Source organism: Mus caroli, chromosome 13, assembly GCF_900094665.2.
Source record: "Mus caroli chromosome 13, CAROLI_EIJ_v1.1, whole genome shotgun sequence".
NCBI lineage: Eukaryota > Metazoa > Chordata > Mammalia > Rodentia > Muridae > Mus > Mus caroli.
In genome coordinates, this window is record NC_034582.1 from 90,136,450 (window position 1) to 90,150,436 (window position 13,987).

General features: G+C 40.5%; 1 protein-coding gene across 3 annotated transcripts in view; it reads right to left on the bottom strand.

Moving 5' to 3' along the window:
* Polk (DNA polymerase kappa) overlaps positions 1-13,987 on the bottom strand; it is a 62,756-nt gene that overhangs the window by 8,814 nt on the left and 39,955 nt on the right. For all 3 annotated transcript variants that reach the window (XM_021180959.2, XM_021180961.2, XM_021180962.2), the window contains exons 6-10: positions 11,752-11,905; positions 6,844-7,083; positions 5,628-5,752; positions 4,020-4,186; positions 1,078-1,110 (exon numbers count right to left, since the gene is read on the bottom strand). In XM_021180959.2, the coding sequence (XP_021036618.1) occupies positions 1,078-1,110; positions 4,020-4,186; positions 5,628-5,752; positions 6,844-7,083; positions 11,752-11,905 (719 nt within the window). The remainder of the gene's footprint in view (positions 1-1,077; positions 1,111-4,019; positions 4,187-5,627; positions 5,753-6,843; positions 7,084-11,751; positions 11,906-13,987) is intronic.

Genomic DNA, 13,987 nt, shown 5'->3' on the forward strand with positions numbered 1-13,987 from the left:
TCAGCATTTGGAAGCTGATTATGGGATGGATCCCCGGATAAAACATTGATGTTTTGAGGAAATAATTGAAGAACTTTTAAAATATACACATTCCTCCCTAAACAAAGTTCCATTAAGATTTCATGTGACTCCAAACAAGATTCTAAGCCCCCAACACTGGATAATCTCTAAGCCAGTGGTTGTGACCCCCTTGGAGGTTGACCGCCCCTTTCACAGGGGTTACTGAGAATCATTGGAAAATACAGATGTTTAAATTACAATTCATAACAGTAGCAAATTCACAGTTATGAAGCATTAAGAAAAATAATTTAATGGTTAGGGTCACCACACCATGAGGAACTGTACTAAAGGGTCGCAGCATCAGGAAGGCTGGGACCAGGCTTTCCTCTACCAATATTACCTCAGGTTCCATCCTTTATCGCAAACACATGAGGAGGAAGATTTGGCTTGGGGTATTTTTTGTTTAATTTGTCTTGTTATATCTGATGTCCTCAGATGGGGCCAGGTTTAAGAATGAAATCCATTTGTTTTGTGTACACCTTACCCATGGTGTTCCAATGATCTGTGTTGGACTGCAACCTGTCCCATAAAATGAGGGCCGGAGTTCCCACACGTGACACGGCATCTCAGCACCCAGGAAGTCTTGGGATTTGGAACACTTCAGACTTCAGAAATTTGGATGAGACATGCTCTCTACATGTAACTTAAAACCTCTGCTGAGATACTGGCCAATATCTGAAGTTCCTGCAACTCCCACTGTAAGGCCTTAGGATTGTCAGGTAAACATTTAATTGTTCTTATGAAGAAGATTAGAAATCCCAAAGTGTTTAGTTTTCACTAAACAGGAGTAACATCAGTATTAAAAAATGTAAATGCTAGCCATGTTGCCCTACTGTGAGTATAGCAACCAAAGACAGCACGTTGAGCTTGGGTTTACCTCAGGAGTATAACTGCTGCCAAGTGCACAGCTTTTGTACGGGACTGATACTTTACTGAAAATGAACCTGAAACAGGTTAGCTACACCAAGTCATCCGTCATCAACTTTATTTTTATTTACATAAAAGCACAAATATTACCTTTCAACACTCATGCTTTTCCTTTCTCCATCCCTTGAAATGAGAGAGAGAAAAAAAAGGTTTATTTCCATCTCAAAGAAAACGGAGTTACTTTTGGCCAATAAGAGAATTTAAGATACCCGTTTTAACTAATTAGTTCATTTTATGTGCGTGGCTGCTTTGCCTGTATGTACGTCTGTGTGTTCAGTGCTCACAGACAACAGAAGAGGGCGTTGTCTGAAACTGGAGCCACCACCTGTGAGCCACCATGTGGGTGGCTGTGCTAGGAATGGCAACCAAGTCCTCTGAAACAATGGCCAGTGATGTTACCTGCCCAGCTACCTCTCCAGCACATCCTCCCACCCCAACATTCTCTTTAAATACACACACACACACACACACACACACACACACATATATTGTAAAACCCACTGAGGGTTTCTTTTAAATCTAAAAATGAAGCTGTCAGTATGACATAAATCGATAAGATACTAATCTGATTTCATGTTCATGGATCAAATCTATAGCTATTGTAGAAAACAAAATTAAAATAGGTATATACCTTGCTTCTATTAAAGTCTGAATACCAAAATACACAACGTATGAAAACAGGAGGCAGCGGTGCCGCAGGCGTCAGCCACAGCACACGAGTACCTCCTCTGTAAGTCAGCGTGCTTCGTGCGGGGGCTGGCACACCAACTCCTCTCCTCCAGGTCACTCAGGTCTTGTTCCACATTTGGTAAAGGATGATGACTGAGAATCTAAGCCAACTACTTTGACTGAATTCGAGCTACTCTGATAGGGGCCACTGAACTAAAGAAACTGAAGCAACGTGTGCTTTATTCAGTGTCCAAATACTTAATGGATGCACCATGCCTAAACTGTCCCAGCGCAGAGAGAGAAGAATGAACAAAATATACCAGTGCTTGTTTTCAGACAGTTACATCCCAGTGGATATAAACAAGGATAGATTAAACACAGGGCCTGAGGAGGTAGCTCAGCCATACGGAGCTTGCCTCATATGACCAAGGCCTTGGGTTTGAGTCCCAACAGTGCAAAAACTAAAAACAAAACCAAACTAATCAAGTGGAAGAAAGAAGACCTAATGACAGAGTTCTGTAAAGATAACCCCAGTCCTATGGGAAGCTGAGGCAAGAGGGCCACAGGTTCAAGGCTAGCCCAGGTTAGACATAAGTTCAAAATCACCTGGTTAATTTAAGTGAGACTTTATTTCAAAATAATAAGTAAAGAGAGAGGGCATGTAGTTCAATGGTAGAGCACATGCCTAACACATGTGAAGTTCAATAAATCACAAGAACCAAAAAACCAACTAAACAAACAAACAACAACAGCAACAAAAAGAGCAGTGTGTTCAAAAGAAAGAATACCCAGTCTAAAAACCAAAGCACAACAGGGCAACAGAGAACACAGGCTGGGGCGGGGCGGGGGCGGGGCTGGGGCGGAGCCACAGGACCTTGTGGATGAGCTGTACATTTTTCTTTTTTCTTTTTTTTTTTTCTTTTTTAATAAATGTATAGCCCAGGCTGGCCTCGAACTCGTGATCCTCCTGCCTCTGCCTCCTTCAGCAAATCCTACCGGCGTGCACCACCACTACCGGCGACCTGTACATTTTTCATCTGAAAGCCTTTCTGGCCTCTATATACCACAGAATAACATCTGCTACATTACATCAAGCTAGATTTGCTTTTAAGTATAATGGGGGAAAAAGATGACCCTATTTGGATTAAATAAGAAACTAGATCATTTACAGTGTTGTGATTTTATCTTCCATGATGTATACTTAAGATCAAAATCTTTTAGCCGTGACCTCAACAAAACAGAGCACAGAGAGTTGAGAATGATACCGCCAGCTTTGCTGTCCTGCCTCCTCTCTGACTGACAGGGTCTTGATATGTTTGTAGCCTAGGCTAGCCTCTAATTCATTATCACACCTTGAAGTTTTTTGAATTAATTTTATCCATATCCTCTTTGATTTTATTGCTGTCCTTTAATTTTAGCACTAGAATATAAAGGAAGCCAGGCATGCTGGTATATGTATCTTATTAATTCCATCCTTTAGGCAGGAGTACTGTAACCGGATCTCTCTACACTCTCCCAGATAACCCAACATCATAAGGACTTTTGAAGGTTCACTAACAGGACAGATCATGATGAATGCACTGCCTAGATTTATTTTATGATTGCCAATCTTCTCCCTACCCCACCCCCACCCCTGTTTCTTTTTATTCAACCACAAGAAGCCCAAATGAGCAAGTGCGGAACTAAGTACAGGACTTTAAATTAGGTCCTTCCCCTAAGTCGTGGTGAACATGATCACCACGGTTTGCACGGTCAGCTCCTTCTGGCCTCTGATTCTGGATGATCTTGTTAACCTTGTTAACTGACCTCCAATGACCCCATTCATGGCCCCGCTCTGTCTTTCTTCACCTGTTTCTTTGGCCTTTTTCTATCTCTCATACTGGTATGTAGACTCCAGCCAGGCAGGACCTTATCCAACCCACTGGCACTATTTCCGGCGCTTACACCAGGGTCATCAGAAGGCAAGCGCTCAGCACTCACTCACACTCCTGAGAACTAAACGGACTGCAGCTGGGGCCCTTACTTCAGGAATAAACTGGAATATAAACCACCTGTCTTTCGTCAACAACCTGAACACCAACCTGTCTCTTACAGTCTGGCAACAGAACGAGACAGGCAGGGGACAGGAGTAACCATCATTCGTCTTGGCCATCTTCCTCACTGCTAAAGCCCATGCCTACAAGTGAGACATTCTCTCCTTCCCCACAGGCAAGCTAATAACCTTAGCTAAGACAGAGGCTAAATTAAAGCAGTCAAAGTGAATTTAAAAATCATTTTGAAATCCCCTTTATCTCAAAGGTTCAAACTGACATTGCTAAATGATAATGAAAACAACAAAAGGCCGAATAACTCTGTACAGATACCTTGCCAGGTCTGTTGAACCTAGACCCAGTGCGATGTGAAGAAAATAATGCCAAGATGTTTCAGAGAAAAGGAGAGACAGCAACGCTCTCTGTTGGTAGAGTTCCGTGCAAGTAGCAATCCCGAGAGCCATTAACATTTTCTCTGTAACTTTTCCTATTCCAGAAACCTAGAAAAGAATCCATATTTAGCAAAATTGAGTGCAGTATAGCACAGATGAACGAATATTTATGATTTAGTGCTTGCATGTGGGCATGTCTGAAGGGGAATGTTGTTGGTGCTAAGGCTTGAACTGAACTCAGAGTCTTGAACAGGCCACGGAACAGTCTGCTGCTGCATGGCATTCCCAGGGGAGAGACTATGTAATCTTCTGCCACTAACAAATGGTATGAATAATAGCGTTTTCACATGTCATACAAGAAAACAGGTACTATTTTTGGTCACACAGCCTAATTTGATAGAATTTTTAAAAGGCATTTTAAAAAAGACTTCTGTGGTCATACAGATTTTTGGACATAGTGGAGCAAACAGATGAAACTTTTTAGTATAATATTTATGTGTGCTAATATCAACAATCCAAGGGGATATAGGATTTTGTTTTTGACAAAATGAATCCAAAGTATGTCACCATCTCTAAAATGATAAAGCTTTATATTTTTTAACATTTCAACTGTATACTACATGATAGTCTAGAACCTGTTCAAAATAACAGACAATATTGAATCTGTATAAGGTACCACTCAATGTTCAAGGAAAAGGTGATAGAAAAGATCACAGTATTAATGATTCCTGGATGCTATATACATACAGTAGTTTTTTTTCTAAGGTATAAATAGGTGTTCCATGTTTTTAAAGTTCTAGGTTCAAATATTGGGTGAATTAAAATATTGGTGATATTCTAAAAAATCTCATTTAAAAATCATTACTTATACAATAATAATTTAAAAATCCTTAATTACAAAAGTAAAGAAGACACAGGATATAAAAATTCTGAAGCTATAAATAATAAAATATGCCACTTCTGGAACCTAGTGTGAAAAATTTATCATTTTAGAGATGGTAAAGTACTTTGGTTCAATTTTGCCAAAACTGAAATTCTAACTCCCTTTGGAGTTCACACCCACTCATCCGGCAGTGACTGGACTGGAGGGTGAGACAGAACAGGTAAGGCTGCAGGCACTCCTGGAAGGGCTCCTTTATGTCCTCTTTGCTAGGGAGGATGAACTTAAAGTCTGCCACCTCTCGTTTACTTTCTGCTCTCCCACAGCAGAGCTTCCTAAACACTGCTTTCAGGGTCTACAGGAAGTTTCAAGAGCACATCCAACACCAAGCAAAGTGCTCACATGCTACCTATGGTTTCACAGCTCTTCAGCAACGACAGTTACTATCAGCCAGTGCTTCTCGACCTTCCTAACGCTGTGACCCTTTAAAACAGCTCCATATGCCGTGGTGAACCCCAAACATATGCTACTTTTATGACTCATAAATATGTGATATGCAGGTTATCTGGTCTGTGACTCCCAAAGGGGTTGAGAACCGCTGGGACTCTAGCTCCTCTGTAGAATTCGGAATATACACACAAATGATAGCAGCTTTCTACACGACTTTACCTTTCTAATAGGCAGGTCCTTGATGAAGTCCATCACCGAGCTCCTGCTGGGAAGGATCTGGTACTGTCCGTTCGGCTTATTCTTATCACTGCACACTTTTGCTAACATTGTATTGGGGGCGATGCCTTAAAAAGAAGAGCACTCCACTCACTCCAGAAAGCAGCTACAGAGTTAATTATGTGACAAGGAAATGCAAATGCTTGGGAATGACACTTAAACTGACAGTCTCCCCAGGGCTTTTTGAGGTTTTAGGGAAAGGGAATAGATTAGCTATGGCAGCAGGTGACTTGAGAAATAGTTCAACCCTCACATCTTAGACTCCAGGAGTAACTTCTGAACCAAGTAATATGAAGTATCATCACTTATGACTGTCCTAGGAATAAAGAATTATTTATTAATTATTATTATTAAATAGCTGATTCCTATTTACTTCTCAGAAAAGGTCTAGAATATAGTTTATGGTAGATGCTTAATTTTTAAAGTTTTTCAAGTACTCTGACTTATATTAAAAGCAACAACAATATAAAGCCTTTAATCTTTAGGGCTACAAAGCAAACGACCACACCTGATGTTTTACAACTCTAGGAGTCTTATCAAGTCAATTTATAGTAGGTGGATCTAAATACATTCATTCATTAATAGCTTATTTTGGTTTTTATAGATATTTTCTAAAAGCTGATTATGCTTTGCAATAAAAAAAAAACACTAATCCAATCACACATGTTTTTAAGATCATGCAGAGGCTTTGTGACAAATGGTGCGACCACTATCAGCCCCTATGCTAAGGTTCCGGAGATGCCCCTAGGGGTTGTGGATACACGTAAACTGGGGGACGCTGTTGGCTTTCTTTCCTTTATAATTTTTTTTTTTTAAACCAGATGGTCTTAGGTTGCTACAAGTTGATCTTTTTCTTGGTTGAAGCAAGGGGAGGTTCAGCAACCTGCATTTATGCTAGGTTGTCTCCTCCAAAGCAATCTAGGGCAAGTGCCAATCAAATATGCTGTGCAAATCCAACGAAAATACATTTGCACTTAAGGATCACTATTCTAGACCTGTGATAGCTTTTTTGCCTTGGGCCATAGACTTTGTGCTTAATTACAGCTTACCTGGAGGTTTAGCTGGCCTCAGTAGGTAAAAGTTACTAGCAGCCAAATCCAATGTCATCATCGCTTTACAATGAGCAACAGCTAGTGTTAATATCCCTTTAAATAAATACCTGCGCTGGCTGTCAGCGTTGTTTTTTGTTCAATTCTGAAGCGAATTTCCTTTACCACTTCCTCAGCTGATGTTCCAAAAACAACTGGATTTTGGGCTATTTGAGGACTGTTTTGTTCTTCAGAGTTCAGTTGGAAAGGACTTCCTTGGGGTTGCAAATCAGGAGGACTATCTTCAAAAAGCAGCGGGGAGATGGACCGCTCATACTCAGTCAGCTCGTTAGCTTCCTGTCTGGGTGTGTCTGGATCACAAACAGGAACGGCAAGTCAACTTCATTTTAAGAAACACACACGTCTCCATTTTTTCATTTTCTCAATGCTCCTCCTGCATGTCCCAATCCAATGTGTAATTAATTTTTTTCTCTCTCCCCTCTTCTCACCTTTCTGTGTGTGTACACTTGTCTGTCGGTTGAGACAGTCTATTAGCCCACATTGGCCTCAGTCCACCATGGAGCCCACACTGGCCCTGAACTCCTGATGGTTGTTTCCCAGGCCTTGTACGCGTGGGATTACAGGCACCAGTGCCCACCTTCCCCTACCCCTCTGAGAACAAGCAGTTCAGCTTTCTCCCTAGGAACCATGATAAGAAATGCTATCATTTTTTTTTTTTGTAGCTATTTAATAAAGACAATGTGGTCTGGCCTTCCTTAAAAAGAGCAGCATCCATTTCTTTAGTGTATGTTTTAAAGGAAATATTTTAGTTAAAACTCATTAACTTACAACATCTATTATGTTTTCTTTAAGAAAGGAAATATTTTTCACTTTATTTTTCTATAAGGACAAAAAAGAACCTTCTTAAGTTAGAGGTAGGAATGAGGAGGGAAGTCATTAAACAGTAGGAATAATTACAACCAAAATTAAATTTTGCTTTAGAAGAGGAAAAAAACCCTCTATTCATAGAAGAAACTTCAAAAATATTAAAATATTCTGAAATGTTTCTTTTCAAATGTTGATTCTATTTTTAACTTGTTTGTTAACAAAATATTACTTTCATTAGCTTGCCTTTGCTATAAATGAAATTACTTCTGAAAGCAGAACTTTTTTTTAATTAGATATTTTCTACATTTACAATTCAAATGCTATCCCCACAAGCCCCCTATACCTTCCCCCCGCCCTGCTCCCCAACCCACCCACTCCCACTTCTTGGCCCTGGCGTTCCCCCGTACTGCGGCATATGATCTTCGCAAGACCAAGGGCCTCTTCTCCCATTGATGGCTGACTAGGCCATCTTCTGCTACATATGCAGCTAGAGACACAGCTCTGGGGGTACTGGTTAGTTCATATTGTTGTTCCACCTATAGGGCTGCAGACCCCTTCAGCTCCTTGGGTGCTTTCTCTAGCTTCTCCATTGGGGGTCCTGTGTTCCATCCAATAGCTGACTGTGAGCATCCACTTTTGTATTTGCCAGGCACTGGCATAGCCTCACAAGAGACAGCTATATCAGGGTCCTGTCAGCAAAATGAAAGCAGAACTTCTTTACATAAATTCTTAGAGTCCGATCCAACTAATGAAGGCCCAGACTTAAAGCAGAAAGTGTAACCATCAGTACACTGGAGAGAGAGTGTTACTGTTAGGACTTAGAGGAGCTAGGCACACTGGTGTGTGCCTGGGATCCCAAGACCCAGTACATGGGAGGGTGAGACAGGAGGATGACAATACCAAAAACAGTCACATGAATAATTCCACTAAAAACTGTTCTCTAAACTTAATATAAGATAAAAACAATTTAAATATATTTATAGGATTAACAATAGTTTTCTGATCCCATATCATAAGACATATATTTCCCAAATCAAGGTAAGTACAGAAGCAACAATTATATTCTTTTTTTTTTTAAAAGCTAGGTTATCCTCACATTAACTATGCAGCCTGTCCAGGTTGGTCTTGAACACCAAATTCTATTGCTTCAGCCTTCAGAGTGCTGAGATTATAGGTATAGGAGCTTACTTTACTTAAACTTCCAGACACAGTTGAAGGTATTTTCCTTGAAAAATGACCTTGGTCTTTAGAAAATGTTTAAAGAAGGCAGGGTGGTAGCACACATCTTTAAGCCCAGCCCTGGGAAGCAGAGGCAGTCAGGTTTCTGTGAGTTCCAGGACAGCCAGAGCTCTTTTTAAAAGGAAGGAAGAAAGAGAGGAAGAAAAGAAAGAGAGAGAGAGAGAGAGAGAGAGAGAGAGAGAGAGAGAGAGAGAGAGAGAGAGAGANGAGAGAGAGAGAGAGAAAGAAAGAAAGAGAGAAAGAAAGAAAGAAAGAAAGAAAGAAAGAAAGAAAGGGAAGGAAGAAAGAAAGAGAAGGAAGAAAGAAAGAGAGAGAGAAAGAGAGAGAAAGAGGGAGAAAGAGGGAGAGAGAAAAATGTTTACAGATATGTAAATAATATAACAGTATACTTGATTAGTTGCAATCTTTAATTATGGTGTATAAGTTGCTTTATAAATAGAAACCTCAAATCTGAATCTGCAGGCCACACACAGTACCACCTGTTCTCACTACATCTGTGCTTCAGGCCATTTCCATTTTCACATTCTGATTTTTAAACTTTAGAGCAACTTGGGAGGAGTAAGAGGATGGGACAGCTGACATGAGGGATACCCAGAAGCCCTTTCTTCCAGTCGACTGCACAGAAGTCAAGGTAAAGGGATACAGACGGAATGCAGGCCAGTTCATCATCCTGAACTGGCTCCCAAGCCCCCTTCGGAGCAGTGTCTCGCCCTGGAGCTCTCTACTCCTGCTCTCTACTCCCGGAAGCCAAGATGCTGCCTCTGGTGCATTGTCAGAGCTGCTGCAGCAACACAGCATCTTTCAACCCCAGCTGTACTTGACCTCTGTGTGGCCTGGCTGTGTAACCGGCTGCTGAATGAAACTCTTTCACACTCTCCCTGACTGAAGCAAGCAGAGCAACAGAGACAGACTAGAGTGCTCCATGTGGACCACAAGCACTCAAGTGCTAGTGTTCGAATCTCCTACACAGCGCGACACTTGCCAGCTAGATTTGTATGGCAAAGCAGACATAAAACAATGCTTAATATTCTATTTGCAAATAAGGACAATAGTTCACTACCTATTTCTAGAGACAAAGAATCTTGAAAGATCCACCAATCACCTGCCCACTTGCAAACCCCGAAAATACAAGGTCTGCTGTTCGTAAGAATGCAGCCCATAGGGAATTATGTGTAAAAATCAAAAGTTAAATCATTTCATTTGCTTAAGAAAATGAAACAGATGAAGAGAACACCGGGCAAATGAGCAACCTTGCTGTGACGTCACCTCATCGTCGCCAGCTTGGACACTGAAAGGAGCACTGGCAGAGAGGAAGTCACTTACCTTAATCCTAAAGCAGTTTTTAAACGCAAGGCAAGAGTAGCTATGAAGGGGGTGCTTAAAATAATCAGTAATTTCCTCTTCACTTCTCTCAAAAACACTAAGAAACTAACAGAATAGGCTTTTACATTTTTACTTTTCTACTTTTTACCTCTCATGTCCAAAGAATAAGGTTATGCCAAAAGGGTCTTTCTGTTGTTCCAAGCTTCTGTGTTTTGAAACTATTATTCTTTTTTTGATATTTCCATCAAAGAAAAAAGAAAGACCAACCCCCTAGGAAATAAGGTAATGAGGCTTTGATTTGATGTCTGTATTAAACTTGTTGCAAACAAGGGGAGCTCCTAACAGTGTGAGTCTTAGAATTTGATGCTGCTCAGTGTGGTGGCACAAGCCTTTAATCTCAGAGTTTGAGGCCAGCCTGGTCTACACAGTGAGTTTCAGGACAGGTAGGGCTCAAGGCTATGTAGAAAAACCCAGTCTCAAAAAATCAAATCAAATAAAAACAAAAGCCAAAAACAAAACAAAACAAAAAAGAAAAAAAAAAAAAAGGAAAAATATTCGATTCCACCACATACCGACCATTTTTGTTCAAGGAGGTTACTAGCCTGCTTGCCCACCAATGACTAGCCCTTCTGATGCTGTGAAGAAGTTACACACATGAAATGTGGCTGTGGTTAGTGAGAGAGTCCTTTTGGGTCACCTTTTCAGCTGGGTGAACTTTGTTCATGCATTTGAGACAGGTCAGACATTTGAAGTACTAGCCCTTTTGGCAAAGGGACTGGAGGCAGAATGTGTAACATCCGAATGTTTCACGGTATCATTTTGGATAAATAATACAAATCTATGGAGTGAGTCCCGAATCCTCTAGTTGTGTAGAAGAATTATGAAGCTCTGTGGAGATGCCTTAGCGGGTAAAGCGCTTGCTTGCCATGCAAGCTTGAGGACCCGAGTTCAGATCTACAATACCAGCATAAAAGCTAGGTATAGCGGGGCCTCGGAGATAAAGGGCGATGGGAGGGACAATGACAACAGCAGATCCCCAGAGACCTTGCCTCAGAACAGAGTGACAGAGGACATCCAGGTGTACCGCTGCCCCTCCCCCACCTGGCACAGCAAGGTCTATGGTGAAGGAGAGAGAGGAGTAGGAAACAGCCACACTGTTGTCTTAGAACTAGATTATAGAAACCCGGGGAACAAAGAACAATGGAATCACCAAAGGTTTTGGTGTGTCTGGGGCTAATCTTTTTAAAAGTCTGATTCCTATCAATAACAACAACAACAACAAAAGCCACTTTAAACAGAGAGCTTCCTTTACTTCAATGTAATCTAAATGCTTTGATATTAAGAAAATAACTGTTTTGCAAATAGTCTGAAGAAGCTTGTAATTTCTTAAAATTTGGAGATTTAACACTTTCACCTGATTTTAAGAGATTGCATATATTTAATTTTTAAAACCCCACTGGTATATTTTTAAGTTTCTGATTTTTCATTTTTACAAAGATGAATCTAATCTTCTGATATGATTTAGTTGGGTTCATCCCAAGAGCTGCTCTCTGTTAGTTGGTAGTTGGTACTTTTAATACACTGCTTACCGATTTCTAAGTAGTTCCCCATTTTGATGAAATATCTCCTTTTGTCCTCAGGCCAATCTCGCCTTTCCTGCAAGTGCTGTGTTATATTCAAGTAGGCTTCGTCCAGACTCACAGCCATAAAATTGGGATCATATTCAGCCAGTATCTCCTTAACCTTCGAAAAGAACGACAACAAAAAGTTTAAACTTTGCTGCCACAGCGAAACCTCCTGTCTTATATATCTGAAAAGAAGCACGAATATTCTTACTTTGCAACTATATTAATGATCCTGCAATCAATAGCTCACGGATTTAAGGAATAAATAATTTACTACCAGTGGATATTTGTCAAACTCTCTTTTGCATTAAAATAGATCACAAAAGCAGAAGACCATGAAATAGCTTCATCTGAGGCAACCTGAGTCCAGCAAGCCAAATAAATCTCGGGCATTATTCTGGTAGGAACAGAAAGAAATGACTGCGGTTTAAAGTCGCAGGCAGAGGAGTGGGCGGGACAGGGCTCTCTCTCATTTCGCTTGTGAAGATGCTTGTTCATTTTAAATAGGAATGTGAAGTACTGCCATATCTTAGAGGACAGTGCATTTCAGTTAATTATAATAATATGAACAATACTCAATAGGAAATAAAGGTACAATTCACAGTAATCTGGACTGGGAAAGATGATAAATCTATAGAATAATTGCATGCTCACATTAAATTATAGGTGAATTTAGACATTGTGACATGAAAGATAGACACACTGATTAGAATCACAGCTAAGACAATTCAGAAACGCCCTTCATACGGAATAGCGTTATCACACGAAAGCGTGGAGGAGTGTTTTTGCTGTTTGTCTTAACTATATCAAAGAATTAGTGGAAACAAGAGGAAATAGTTGCCAAAATAACCTATACCATAGAAAAGGTCTTTGCTGAATTGTTCTTCATCTAACATTTAACAGCGGTCACATCAGTAGCAAACTTTTTGTTTTATGTATCTTACCACAATCTATCTTACCCCAATCATGAACAACTGAGGGGAATGTAGGGAAATGGTGATGGGAACCAGCACCTGAGTTTTCAGTGCTTGCATAGCTTTGTTCTGTCAGAGGAAGGCACTCTGTAACAGATGCCAACACTATCTTTTAATGAACGTGACAGAGGTCTAGAGTTCAACTCCTGGTCCCTGGCTCAGGTGTCTCACAGCCACCTCTGGGTCTAACTCCAGGAAGTCTACTGACATCATAGACATCTGCACACACTTGCCTACCACAAACAGGCACAAATATACATGTGGAATTAAAATGAATAAAAACATATCTTTATATCAAGAGGAGGCCTTCTCCTCCTCCTCCTCCTTTTTTCTTTGCAATATGGTCTCATATAGCTCAGGCTGGCCTCAAAATGACTAAGTAGCCTAAGCTGGCCTCCATAGTGCAGGAATTTCAGGTCATGTTCAGACAGTAGTCCATGGCCATTTTCATTATATAATAGCAGTCTAAAAGGATGCACAGTTGATTTTGACTCAAAAGTCCCCGCACTGTATGACAGGTCGGTTTTAATGAAAATAGAAGAATGATAACTTTTCACATAGACAGCTCAGACTTTTACTAAGTAAACACATCTCTGTACTTCACTGTTTTCAAAATGAGGGAGCATCCCTTTCCTTAACGTCTACGTGGCATTCCATGGCCAAGTAGCTGGGAAGGATGATGAAGTAAGCAAAGCAACTAATCTAACTAAGTGCACTTTGTTCTGTGTAGAAGCACAGGGGCAAGCTTGGGGGCCCGTGCCTGCAACCCTAGCACTCAAGAGTTTAAGGTTAGCCTGAGCTACACAGTGAGTATCAGGCCAGCCTGGAACAAAACAAATAAACAACAACAACAACAAAATAATAATAATGAATTTATTTAGAATAAATTGAAGTTATTAATGATGAAATATAGAGGCTCTCTATATTAGAAATATTAGATTGTTCTAGAAGAATTTTATACATGGAGGAAAATATTGAAAATTTACTTTATGTTATATTAAGGCTACTCAAAGTTTTGAAAGATTGTGGAGATTTGACAGATTGAGAGCAGATGAAAAATACATGGAAGGCAAAGGGTTGGGAAACACAATGCCATGTTCTGTATCCTGTACACAGCTCGCCATTCACTACAGGTGAGACCAACAGGAAACACAATGGCGTGTGTGCATCCTGTACACAGCTCGCCATTCACTACAGGTGAGACCAACAGGAAACACAATGGCATG